The sequence below is a fragment of the Nannobrachium achirus genome (assembly GCF_963921795.1).
Source record: "Nannobrachium achirus genome assembly, chromosome: 7".
Taxonomy (NCBI): domain Eukaryota; kingdom Metazoa; phylum Chordata; class Actinopteri; order Myctophiformes; family Myctophidae; genus Nannobrachium; species Nannobrachium achirus.
This window is the reverse complement of record NC_137816.1, coordinates 45,315,083-45,327,835: the sequence shown is the minus strand read 5'-3', so window position 1 is coordinate 45,327,835 and position 12,753 is coordinate 45,315,083. Positions and strand designations below refer to the sequence as shown.

General features: G+C 44.2%; 1 protein-coding gene across 1 annotated transcript in view; it reads left to right on the top strand.

Moving 5' to 3' along the window:
* The window catches only part of fbn1 (fibrillin 1), a 125,768-nt gene that overhangs the window by 73,838 nt on the left and 39,177 nt on the right, over positions 1 to 12,753 (top strand). Inside the window, exons 31-38 of the mRNA XM_080730725.1 lie at positions 256 to 381; positions 1,302 to 1,427; positions 6,437 to 6,559; positions 7,144 to 7,266; positions 7,790 to 7,915; positions 9,920 to 10,042; positions 10,901 to 11,023; positions 11,605 to 11,772. Of these exons, the coding sequence (XP_080586851.1) occupies positions 256 to 381; positions 1,302 to 1,427; positions 6,437 to 6,559; positions 7,144 to 7,266; positions 7,790 to 7,915; positions 9,920 to 10,042; positions 10,901 to 11,023; positions 11,605 to 11,772 (1,038 nt within the window). The remainder of the gene's footprint in view (positions 1 to 255; positions 382 to 1,301; positions 1,428 to 6,436; positions 6,560 to 7,143; positions 7,267 to 7,789; positions 7,916 to 9,919; positions 10,043 to 10,900; positions 11,024 to 11,604; positions 11,773 to 12,753) is intronic.

Below are 12,753 nucleotides of genomic sequence, written 5' to 3'. Positions count from 1 at the left end.
CCGGGAGACACCAAATTTCTCTTCTTTTTGGGTCTCAGGCTGACAGCGTTTGGGAACCCAACAGTCTAGTGGGTTGCATTGCGTCACAACACTTGTGTTCTATCAGCAAGAGCCTGGAATGGCAGCAACTATTCATATTTTGTTGTGGAATGTACTTCCTGTATTTGGCTGCCAAAAATGCTAACTTTAGTAATGTGTCCCCTGTCCCTCCCTCCCATGCTATCCTCCCCCTCCCCACCCTCCCACCCCACCCAGACATTGATGAGTGTGAGGAGAGTCCGGACACATGTGACGGGGGCCAGTGCACCAACACACCGGGGACGTACCAGTGTCTCTGCTACGACGGCTTCATGTCGTCTGAGGATATGAAGACCTGCCTGGGTAACGAGCGCACACTCGTCACCACAGTAAAAGAACTGAACCAGTGTTTCTCAAACTGTCAAATTTCAACGTCTTCCCCTTAACTCTGACTGTACAAATGGAACCAAATGGACCAGTTAGGGTCCATTTGGTTCCATTTGTACACTGTCAGAGTTACAGACTTGCATGGGTCAATTTAGACCCCCCCCTAAAGGAACCCACCCACAGAGTCCCTGGAATCCACTTTGAGAAACACTGAACTAAACAAAAGCACTGCAACAATGACCTTGAAGGCCATCAGACGTACTGGTGTCAGGTCCATTGTGCGGATGTATTTTGTGAGAAGTATTGTATTATATTTGATTGAAAGTGACGGTGGTCTGTGCAGGAAGAAATGCGTGACATTTAAGAACATTCCGGTTCCACTGAAGGAAATGAGAAACACACACACACACACACACACACACACACACACACACACACACACACACACACACACACACACACACACACACACACACGCACACACACACACACACACACACACACACATACACACACACACACACACACACACACACACACACACACACACACACACACACACACACACACACACACAGTGTATTGCTGCACACGTTTCCTTATTTGGTCAGAGTAAACACAACTTTAGGCTTCACAGGAAGCCATGCGATTTTCAGATTTGTATTATCTTGTTCCTTTTTTTTCGTGATGTACACGAAAGCTTGCTTTTTAAATCATCATATGTTTGACAGAATTGGTCTCGCAAAACTCAGTTTATCAGCTTTGCTTTAACATTGCTTAATTCTTTCCTTTTTTAGGTTTTGTTTTAATCTCATGAACATACTGTGCATACCTGTACATACAACATATTTTCCTCTCTTTCTGCCTTTCTCCTTCTCTCGTTCCTTGCTGCGTAGATGTGGACGAGTGCGAGTTGAACCCCAACATCTGCCTCAGTGGAAACTGTGAAAACACCAGGGGCTCCTTCATCTGCCACTGTGACCTGGGATACTCAGTACGCAAGGGAACCACCGGCTGCACAGGTGAGGTTACACACACGCACGCACGCACACACACGCACGCACGCACACACACACACACACACACACACACACGCACGCACGCACGCACACACACACACACACACACACCCACCGTGTCTTGCTAAAAGAAGTCGGATATGTACAGTCATACATGCAGTGTTGGGGGTAACGAGTTAAATTGGCAATTTAGTAGTTTCGTTATAGTTGCCTTTTCCAAATAATAATCTCATTACATTTAAAGGAGTAGTTCACCCTAATTAGAATTAAAAAGAGGGGTCTAATTACTTTTCCATTCCATATACAGTAGTCTATCGATAAATGTGTGTATCTCTATTCTATGTCAAGGTGCAGGTTTGTCCATATGTGTTGAAACATAATGTCCGTATATTTGCTAGAGAATCACAGTGTTTACTTATTTATATCCATAATAATAGATTTTTCTCTTAAAACACACACACACACACACACACACACACACACACACACACACACACACACACACACACACATACACACACACACACACACACACAAACACACACACACACACACACACACACACACACACACACACACACACACACACACACACACACACACACATATTGACACGTTTCTCACAGATTTAATTTATTTGCTAAATAGTTACTATATCAATTTTAAATCATTGAATCGAATTGTATCATATCGCCATGAATGAACCAATATCGTCCATGTATCGTATCGTCAACCATGTGTCGTGATACGTATTGTATCGTTATTAAATGTATCGTTACACCCCTATAATTAGCCATGGGGAATCCCAGCACAGCTCCTCAACACTGCGGCTGTAGGCTGCACTCTGGATTTTATGTTTACCAAACTTCCTCACAATTGAGTTTTAATTGTCGGTAACGGAAAAGCAAACTAACGAGTTGCTTTTCTCAGAAGGTAACGCCTCAACGTAGCAGATTACTTTTTTAAACGCTGTAACTTAATGAGTTTACTTTAAAAAGTAACGATACCCAACACTGCATACTGTACACGTACACACAAAAATAGCTGTGGCCGGGGGAGTGAGAGTGAGAGTGAGAGTGAGAGGTTGGTGAGTCAGGAGAGGCCTGCTGCTGCAGAGGTGCTTCAGGGAGGACAGGGAGGGTTGGTGAGGACTGACTGAACCCTGTTTGGTCAGCAAGAAGCTGCTCTAAAGTTACGCACCGGGTGCTCCCGTCTGGACGTATCACACACTCACACACACACACACACACACACACACACACACACACACACACACACACACACACACACTTAAGTGCGCATCGGCAGCATGCAGTGAGCTCACCGCCTCCTGTCAGATGCGCGCTTCAGATTACACCTTTGTTTGCTACGTGGCGCTGTCCTTTCATTAAGGGCCCGGTTTAAACATTACGTGATGGTTTTTGGAAGAGCACCGGCGGCGAGTACGTAACCACCTGTAACGGCTCCAGAACACATAAATAAATACAATGTCCGGTAGTCCTTGACTAAGTTGGACCCCGCTACCCCGTCTCTTTCTCGCGCCGCCTCCAGTCTGATGATTTATAAGAAGGCTTTTACAAGGTGAGGGCCGGGGGAAGGTGGGGGGGGCGGGGGGTTGACCGAGGAGGCTGGTGGAGCATTTGGCTGCTGATCCATATCTGGCGTTTGCTAACACTCCAGGCTCCTCCAGCACAATGGTCTCCATGACTCAGCCCTGCTGTCGGCAGCAGCACCATGTTTTCCCTAAGTCACAAACAAACACATCTGTCTTAAGTGTGATTCAGCCCCCTTAAGTGTCCCTCAGCACGCAGCCACGCACCCATATATGTGCACACACACACACACACACACACACACACACACACACACACACACACACACACACACACACACACATACACACACACACACACGCACACACCTATTCCCATTCTAATACCATGCAGATGTTAATATTGTATTTTTTCATTGTTTGGAGAGGGCCGGAATCACAGAGCAGCCTGTTCTGATTCACAGGTTTGGAATTCCAACCTCGGGAATGGGAGCGGAATACGTCTGCGATTCTGTTCAGGGCAGCAGCACACAGGGCGTCTTTAGCTGTGTGTACAAGTGAACAGACCCTGCTACTATTTCCAACTGGGCTCTCCGCTCAAATATTCCTTAGCCACATGCTATGGGAAATGTATGCTTAATAAGCTGTTATTGATTTGTGGTATGTCGGGGTCGGGCTGATAATGGGCCTTGTTGAGATGAAGACTTTCTATAGCGAAGTGTGTGCATGCGTGCTTGCGTGCTTGTGTGTGCGTGTGCGTTACGGTGCGTGCGTGTTACGGTGTGTGAGCGCTCTCATGCTCTCATGCCCAGATTTGCTCCAGCTGTTGACAAAGCTCCCCAGGGAATCATTTCTCTTTTTTATTCCCCAATGCTGAGCACTTAAAGACAGGGCGTGAATATTGTGCATACATGTGACCGTGAGTGTTTGCTTTTCTAATGCGTGCGTGTGCGTGCGTGCGTGCAGGGGTGTCGCACCAAATTCTGGGCCCTGGGTACAAGGATTCACTGCCTTATTTTGTGCTTTAACTATTGAAAAATAGCAGATATACAAGCTCACAGCGCGGCACCGAGTGCCACGCTGCGAGCTTGTAGATCTGCTGTTTTTGAAAAATCGTGAACATTTGTGCAAAAGACCTATGTTTCTATGTCAGTGGTGCTCAAACCTTTTCATGTGAAGGACCCCCAAAATTATATGTATTTGGCTACGGACCCCCCATCTCAAAATATTTAGTTTCAGGGACCCCCCCAGAAGCAAAATGTGAGTAAAAAATACATATATTCAAAGATTTTCACACATTTTCACAACTTTTCAAAAATAGCATATACAAGCTCGCAGCGCGGCACAGAGAGCTTGTATATCTGCTATTTTCCAATAGCTAAAGTATAAAATAATTAAGGCCCCTCCACCTTGGGCCCTAGTATGTTCCCCCCTTGTGACGCCCTTGTTAGTGCGTGCGTGTGTGTGTGTTGGATTGTTAGAATAGGGTGGGGGTACGTGCATCGGTGAAGCATGAGGTTTACAATCCCTGGGAGTGTCCTTTCTGTAGCTGTAAGCTCCCATGGAGACCCGGCGCTCGGCACATCAGGCCAGAGGTTGGGAGATTGCGTGTTTGCTAAGTGACGTACCGAAGCCAAGAAAATGGTTTTCAGGGCTCTTATATGGTCTTCAGCTAAACTGTTTATCACTGAATAGATCGTTTAGCTGATTCTCCACATACTATAGGCAGACCAGACTGTCAGGGCCGACACATGGGCTGTGTTCGGGCAGGACAACAACGCTCAGGGAGCGGTTGACGGTCCATGCACCGAGATAAACAGTCATGAGAGGCAGAGTCAATCTATGCAACATTTCCCTATCCGTCCACGCCCTCCTTTGTCCCTCAGCTGTCAAACACTAGCCTGGTTAAATCAACCCTCTTCTTTGATGAGCTCTGTGCATGTGCGCGCTCGCGTGCGTGTGTGTGTGTGTGTTTGCGCATGTGTGTTTGCGTGTGTGTGTGTTTGCTCTACACCAGCTGTGAGCGTTGCCCTGACACATGCCTCACATGCAACAGCTCTCGCTATCCATATGAGCGCGCATGTGTGTGTGTGTGTGTGTGTGTGTGTGTGTGTGTGTATGTGTGTGTGTGTGTGTGTGTGTGTGTGTGTGTGTGTGTGTGTGTGTGTGTGCGTGCGTGCGTGTGTTTGCTCTGCGCTCCCTAGCATCAAAGGCTCGTGGAAATTATCTTTAATTCTGTGTGTGTAATTGGAGAGATGCGTGCGTTTGCAGGCCTCACATTAACCCCCGCCATCACATGTGGTGTAAATATACCGTTCCCTTTTCCTTCAGAAGGACTGTAAAACCAGAAGCGCTCATCTCTAATTGAAAGTGTCGCCAATTGCTACCTTCGTGAAAAACAGACACAAAGGCAGGAATGTGTCTCATTGACTGATATAAAACCCGACATCTCTATTCCGCTCATGACATGGATTTTGTTGGACGTGTGCTCGTGTACACGCGCGCGCACTGCTCCTCGCACACATATTTGTGCAAGCCCCTTTCGGGATTGAATCAGTCAGTCCTCAGGCCCAGGGCCAGGTATTGTGTTGGTCAGAAGTTTTCCAGAGGCTTGTTTTTGTGCAAATCAATAGGCGTCATTGTTCAAGGCTCACACGGGCGTTTTTCTATTGTGCGGCGCAGACCTTGATCGCGTCAAAGCAAGTCATCACCCATGATCAGATTAGCTGCCTGCGGAACATGAGCCAGCCTCATACGTACTAGAAATATATATCATGCTAACTGCGTGTTAGGGGAGCTCATTGGTTACACCCTGCAGGATGTAAACACTTAGCTTTGAAGAAAGCTTGAGGAGATTTTAATGGAAGCCAACTTAATGGAGCCCGTTAATTGTCCTAATTTATAATGTCCAGACCTATATCACAAAGGGCTGGTGCATATACAGCAAAGGTATTTTTGTAATTGCATCTAATAAGTGTCCCTTCCCGTAGAAGAGTGAAAGTAGAATTTAGAATGACTTTGTAATGAAAGGATGGTTGTTTATTTGCAGGGTTGGTTCCGTTGTGCCATAACCACATACTTTTATAGAAATTATACTTAGGGGAAACATTAAGATTTCCCATCCTGACAGAGAGGATTTGGCTCAAATAAGCTTAAAACCCCTTGTCGTCGTTCAGTCACAACAAGGCATGTGCAATGTGGGATGTTTCTATCCTGCTCTGTCTTTGATAAATCTCTGGACACCCTTACACAAGAAAAAAAACTGGGCCATCGATCTCAATCCCCACAGTAAGACTATTTAAAATGTTAATGTTCCCTGCGGTTCCGTGACAGCTTACCAGAAAGATTAGCTCAGTCTTCTCCTGTCTTCTCACTCCACAACGCCAAGAGAGGCACCGTGTGCGTCCAAATCACCAGACGATCAGCATGGTGATGTTGTTTGTTGTTTCTTCTCCACTAGATATCAATGAGTGTGAGATCGGAGCTCACAACTGTGACAGACAGGCCACCTGCACCAACACGGCGGGCAGCTTCAAATGCAGCTGTGCTCCGGGGTGGATTGGTGACGGTCTCAAATGCACAGGTACGTATGTACAGTACTGTAAGAATCATGTACAGTTAGCCAATTGTATTGACTTTATTATTCATTTGACGTTGTCGAACACCGGTGTTGCTTGACAGGGTGCTGTTATTCCCATCCCCCCTACAACATGATCATCAGGTGTTATGATTATACTTGGAGAAAAAAAAAGTGTACAGAAAGTGTTAAAATTATGTTTATATGTGGCCACACCCACCTGTTCATTAAGTATACCTGGTTGTCAGGTGGGTGGTGACGACCCAGCTGAAGCCACACCCACAATGTTGCTGTGTGGTAAAAAGGGGAGGGGATGGGCATTAAAGCGTCGTATTTCTATTGGGCCTTTTGACTCAAAGGCTTTCAGCTTTGAGGAAGTAACCATAAGTACACAAGGAAGACATATTTGCATATTATTATAACCACACCTCTAGTCTATTAGAGTAACGTTAACTCCATAGACACATACGAAACAGAAAAAGTACAAAACCATGGCACCACCTCTTTAAATTTGAAGAGATTTGGAAGACTTTATTCCTAGTAGCAGCTGGTCATTCTATAATCTCTGATCATTTTATGTGGGTTTTCAGACCTGGATGAGTGTTCCAATGGCACCCACATGTGCAGCAACAACGCCAACTGCATGAACACCATGGGTTCCTACCGCTGTGTCTGCAAGGATGGATTCTCTGGAGATGGATTTTACTGCTCAGGTCTCGCTCACACACGCACGCACACACACACACACACACACACACACACACACACACACACACACACACACACACACACACACACACACACACACAGGCACCGCAAACAAAAAACATATACACAGTCAGGGGTAGGCCTGTCACAATTATTACATAATCGTCTAATCGAGATTATTTGACATAATCGCAATTATTTTCTCATAATCGTCATCGTTTCCATGTTGAAGAATGTTCATATATTTTCATAGTAGATCTTGTTGATCGGCTATTTCCACTATAAATGTTCTTTTTTAAGTTTAAGTATTACATTTCTTTAAGTATAAATGTGTATACGTCAGTCATTTCTTTCAAAGCCTACAAACCAAACAGAAATGTAATTATAAACGACAAAAACACGATTAAATCGTTAATCGCTAATTATTTGAGTGACAATTAATTGCTGTGTAAAATGTCATAATGGTGACAGCCCTAGTCAGGGGTATACAGTATGTGTGTTGTGCATCATGTATATGTTCCCCCACAGACAGCGATGAGTGTGCGGACAACACCAACCTGTGTGAGAGCGGGCACTGCCTGAACATGCCCGGGGGCTACCGCTGCGAGTGCGACATGGGATTCATCCCCAACCTCGATGGCAAGGCCTGCGAGGGTAAGACAAATTCAACGCACCCTAACTCATTTACTACCAAGAATGTTTACCACGCTTCTTAGTTTTTCTTGCCTGTTAAAGGTAGTCACAGCATCATCTCAAGTAAGACCCAGTAGATCGTGCACGATCCACATGCACGCCACGCCACGGCGCAGATGACAAAAGATCGCACGTGAATCCATCAAACCTTTCCAGAGATACACTAGTTTATACTGCTGGCGGCATAGCTGGGGCGGCATAGCTCAGGGGTAGAGAAACCGTTATTAGAGCACGAAGGGTTCCCAGTTCGAATCTGGGCTCCCCCTGAGTTAACGTCGAAGAGTCCTTGAGCATGACTCTGAACCCCTAATTGCTCCCGGTGAGTAGGTTGGTGCCTTGCATGGTTTCCTCCGCCACCGGTGTATGAATGTGTGCATGAATGGGTGAATGTAATGCACAATCTATGTAAAGCGCCTTGGATAAAAGCGCTATATAAATGCACCATTTACCATTTATACTGTGGTCGCTAGGCAGGATCAGAAATGGGCGTTTTCCTGCAAAATATAAATATGGGAGGCAATGCAGATCTGTTTTTTCATATCCGGTTTGAACAGTTTCCTCGTCAAAACAAGATGCGCTACTTTTTGAGCAGATAAACACCAGCGTGATGTTGGATTAAAATAAATAAAAAATAAATCTGTCTTATCTCGTCAATGGTAGTGAGTGAGTTAATCCTGACTCCGCCATCGGCTTGACTTTGGACCCAAGCCAAGGATCCAGTGCCTACAGTATATAGAAGTATACTCAGACCACAATTTTCCATCTACCCCAAATCTCTTCGCCAAACATTAAATAGTCAACCTATTTTTGGCTAATGTTCCCCCCACAATATGGACGCTGGGGTTCAAGTGGTTATTTTTAATTTAAAATACTTTGTATTAATTGAGGTCATACAGAGGCCTTTCATATACATATACAGACCTTTCATATAAGGGCCAATTTGGTTACTTTTGGACCCTACAAACTTCCTTTGGAATTACAAATTGGTAAATTAACACAGTATTGTATTGTGTACTGTACAATCATGTACAGTACACATATTATTTATTATAATATGTGATATTACAAGATATTATATATTTTGACACACTCCCATATGGGAGATTCCAACAACCGTCAAATGGAAGGTTAAAACATCCTCACACTGGTTTAAAGCTATCAAACAGTCGTATTAATGTTGCAACAACCTTCACCTTTGACCTTATACTGTAGGTCTTCATCTGACTAATGTTTTTCAGACAGACAAAGGAACATATATACACAAATATTTGGCTAATGTCAATATAATAGCACCTGGGAGTCCGAAACGGCAAACCAGCATACTCTTCTCCCCTTAGAGGAGTGCTCAATGCCTGGGCAGAGTCCAACAATATTTCTTAAAATATATATTTTAAAAACGGGAAATACGTTTTTCATATGAGACCGGTCGTAATGCTGTTCCACTGACGATGAGGAGTGTGTGTTACTCCCCTGATTGGTCACAGATCAACGCCACACACTCTTGCCAGTCATAACACTGACTGGAATCCGACCAATCAGCACGACTGATGTCTGAGACATCCTGAAATAACCTGCTCTGCTCCGTGTGCCCGGCCGCCCGCCTTAAACTGAGCCGGGAGAGTAATGACTTGTGCAGAGTCTTAAGATGTGGAAGAGCACCATTTCATAACCTTGGCTGCTCCGTCCAGTGAGTGTGTATGTGGCGTGCGTGTGTCTGGGTCTGTGTCTGGGCATTCTTTTTGCCCCAGAACTGTCAGTCCTTAGCAGAGGTGAGCAGCCTTCACTTCCTATTGGTCCCTGCCAACTTTCCACCCCTGTCTCATGATCCATTAATCCTTCACAGCTGGGATTCTCTCTCTCTCTCTCTCTCTCTCCCTCCCTCTCTCTCTCTCTCTCTCTCTCTCTCTTCCCCTCTCACTCTCCCTCTCACTCTCACTCTCTCCCTGTCTCGTTTCTCTCTCACAGACATAGATGAGTGTACGTTTTCTGATATCTGTGTCAACGGACGGTGCCAGAACATTCCAGGGCTGTTCAGGTGTGAATGCAACAGTGGCTACGAGCTGGACAGGAGTGGAGGCAACTGCACAGGTAACAACCAGTGAACCAGCCTGTTGCTGCAGTGACTCTATTTTTGTTGTCTTCAACAACATTTCCCCCCAAAATAAATGTATAATTAAAAAACTAAAATCAAAGAATAGTTTAAAGAATGGAACAGTATTTAATATTCTACTCATATTCACTGATCCAAAGGAGAGGAGATAGTCACTCCTTCTCGCACTCGTTTGCTTTGCTGATGTGGCAAATAAGTGCAAATGAAATGTGATGAAATAGCAGTCAGTGCAAATCAGGGGTCATCAATATGATTGCATGTCTCCATTCCGACATGTCTCCATTCCGACACTAACCCTAAACCTAACCTCTATGGAAGTGTTGCCACTCCAACAATAAGACGTCAATGTCGGAATGTAGAACGCCCCCCCCCCCCCCCTCCCCCATCAATATTTTTTAGTTTCTGTGGCAAGACTTGTTTGTCCTTGTCTGTGGCAAATACTATATTTTGTTTTTACACACCATTATAATGTGCTTATTTTGATCATAAGACAATATTACTTAATTAATAATTACTAATTAAGTCTCCAGGTCTTTTGTCCGACACTAATAGACTAGTGCTTCTCAAATGTTTTATTTGCAAGGAGCCCCTTACGGGTCCATTTGGTTCCATTTGTACACTCTCAGAGTTACAGTTCTGTTCTGGTCATACAGGGCTGTGTTTCTGCATATTAGAGTCCACCCATTTGGTATGTCTGTGGCAAAAATGTAATTTTGACCAAGGCGAGGACCCCTGATGTAAATTGCTCATTTACAGTAGCTGTAATAAAATGTATTACACTCATATATTTTGTGGTCGTGCCATCAATAATAACCTGGGTTTTCTTTCTCTCCTAGATGTAAATGAGTGTCACGATCCCACAATCTGTATCAACGGAGTGTGTGTCAACCTCCCCGGTAGCTACGACTGTAACTGCCCACCAGACTTTGAACTCAACCCCACCCGCGTCGGCTGTGTGGGTGAGACACAGCAATAATTCTATACTTTTGGTAGAGCAGTGGTTCTCAACCTTTTCAGGCCGCGACCCCCAAAATAATCATATTTTAACTGGGGACCCCCCACCCTGACGAGCACTAAGAGTTGAGGCATTACATTTTGTATAACATGGTTGTATTGTGAAAATAGCAGATCTACATGCTCACAACGCCTCGCAACGCGACAGTTTGGCCAATGTTTAATTTGTCATTTTAGAGGTATTAAAACGTCCTTAAATTGTCACTTTTCAAATGTGCAGATAGTCTCTACACTTAAACTTTATGTTGGTTTGTTTACTGTTGAGAGAGAAAACAATGTTGCATATTAAGTTAATTATCTGGGGACCCCCCAAAATAATTTGGGGACCCCCCCTGGGAGAACCACTGTGGTAGAGCATGGACATGAACAAGTTACTCAAGATGAAGAAAAAAAACTTCTTGGCAGTCCATGTTATTAAGAGTATGTGTGTGTGTGTGTGTGTGTGTGTGTGTGTGTGTGTGTGTGTGTGTGTGTGTGTGTGTGTGTGTGTGTGTGTGTGTGTGTGTGTGTGTGTGTGTGTGTACAGACACTCGCTCTGGAAGCTGCTACCTGGACGTGCGTTCCCGTGGAGACGCGTCAGAGAGCTTGGACTGTTCCAATGAGATCGGCGTAGGGGTGGCCAAGGCGTCGTGCTGCTGCTCTCTGGGCCTGGGCTGGGGAACGCCCTGTGAATCCTGTCCTTACGTCAATTCCAGTGAGTCGGGCTCACGCACATGCACGCACGCATGCACAAACACACATACGCACGCATGCACACACGCACGCACACACCACACACACAGGCACGACAAACATATAGGCCTAATCCAATTAATAATGAATTTAGCGTCACATAATGTGCATATTGTCGCTTGGGATGTCCGATATTATCCGCGGGCCGATATTATCGGCCGATATTAGCATAAAAATTATTATCAGAAAATATAGGTATCGGGGGATAGATGGCTTTGCAGGAGAACAGAATAATTAGTATCTCTGAATTTGTGACATTCAAATGGTAATTTCTCTAAAGAGTTCTAATATATTTAAATGTATTAATTTATTGTATATTCATATAATATTATATTATAATACATACAATAATTTACATACAATATACATTTATTATACATAAATGTATAATAAATCTAATTTAATTTATTTTAAACAATATCGGTTATTGTTAGCTGTAAAAAAGTCAATATCGGACATCCCTAATTGTCACAGTTGGGCAGAAACCTTGTGTCTCCGTATTTTATGTTTTTCTAGTAAATTAATTTGTCATACAACAACGTCGCACATAAATTGCAAAAGATTACCGATCTACTGTACAAGCTTGCAACGTTGTGACTGTTTCTAGTTATTTTTTAGATTCAAAATCAACTGAAAGTGTTCTGTGGGTATTATGACATTTGAACCAATGAAAGGTCTTAACCAGTGGCGTAGGGAGCGAGATGTAGTGGAGTGGAAGTAAAAGTACATCAAATTGGAAATACTCAAATAAAGTAATAGTACCTAAAAATATGGTACTTTAGTACAGTACTTAAGTAAATAATTAAGTAAAATACTTAGTTACCACAACGATGTTCATGATTGCATATCAGAGCTGTACAGCAGTCCCTTCGCGGTGCATGGAGGGAGTTAGCATGCTGCTCCTCACAGTGGATGTGCTCTCATGTGAAGATGTGCTCTGTTC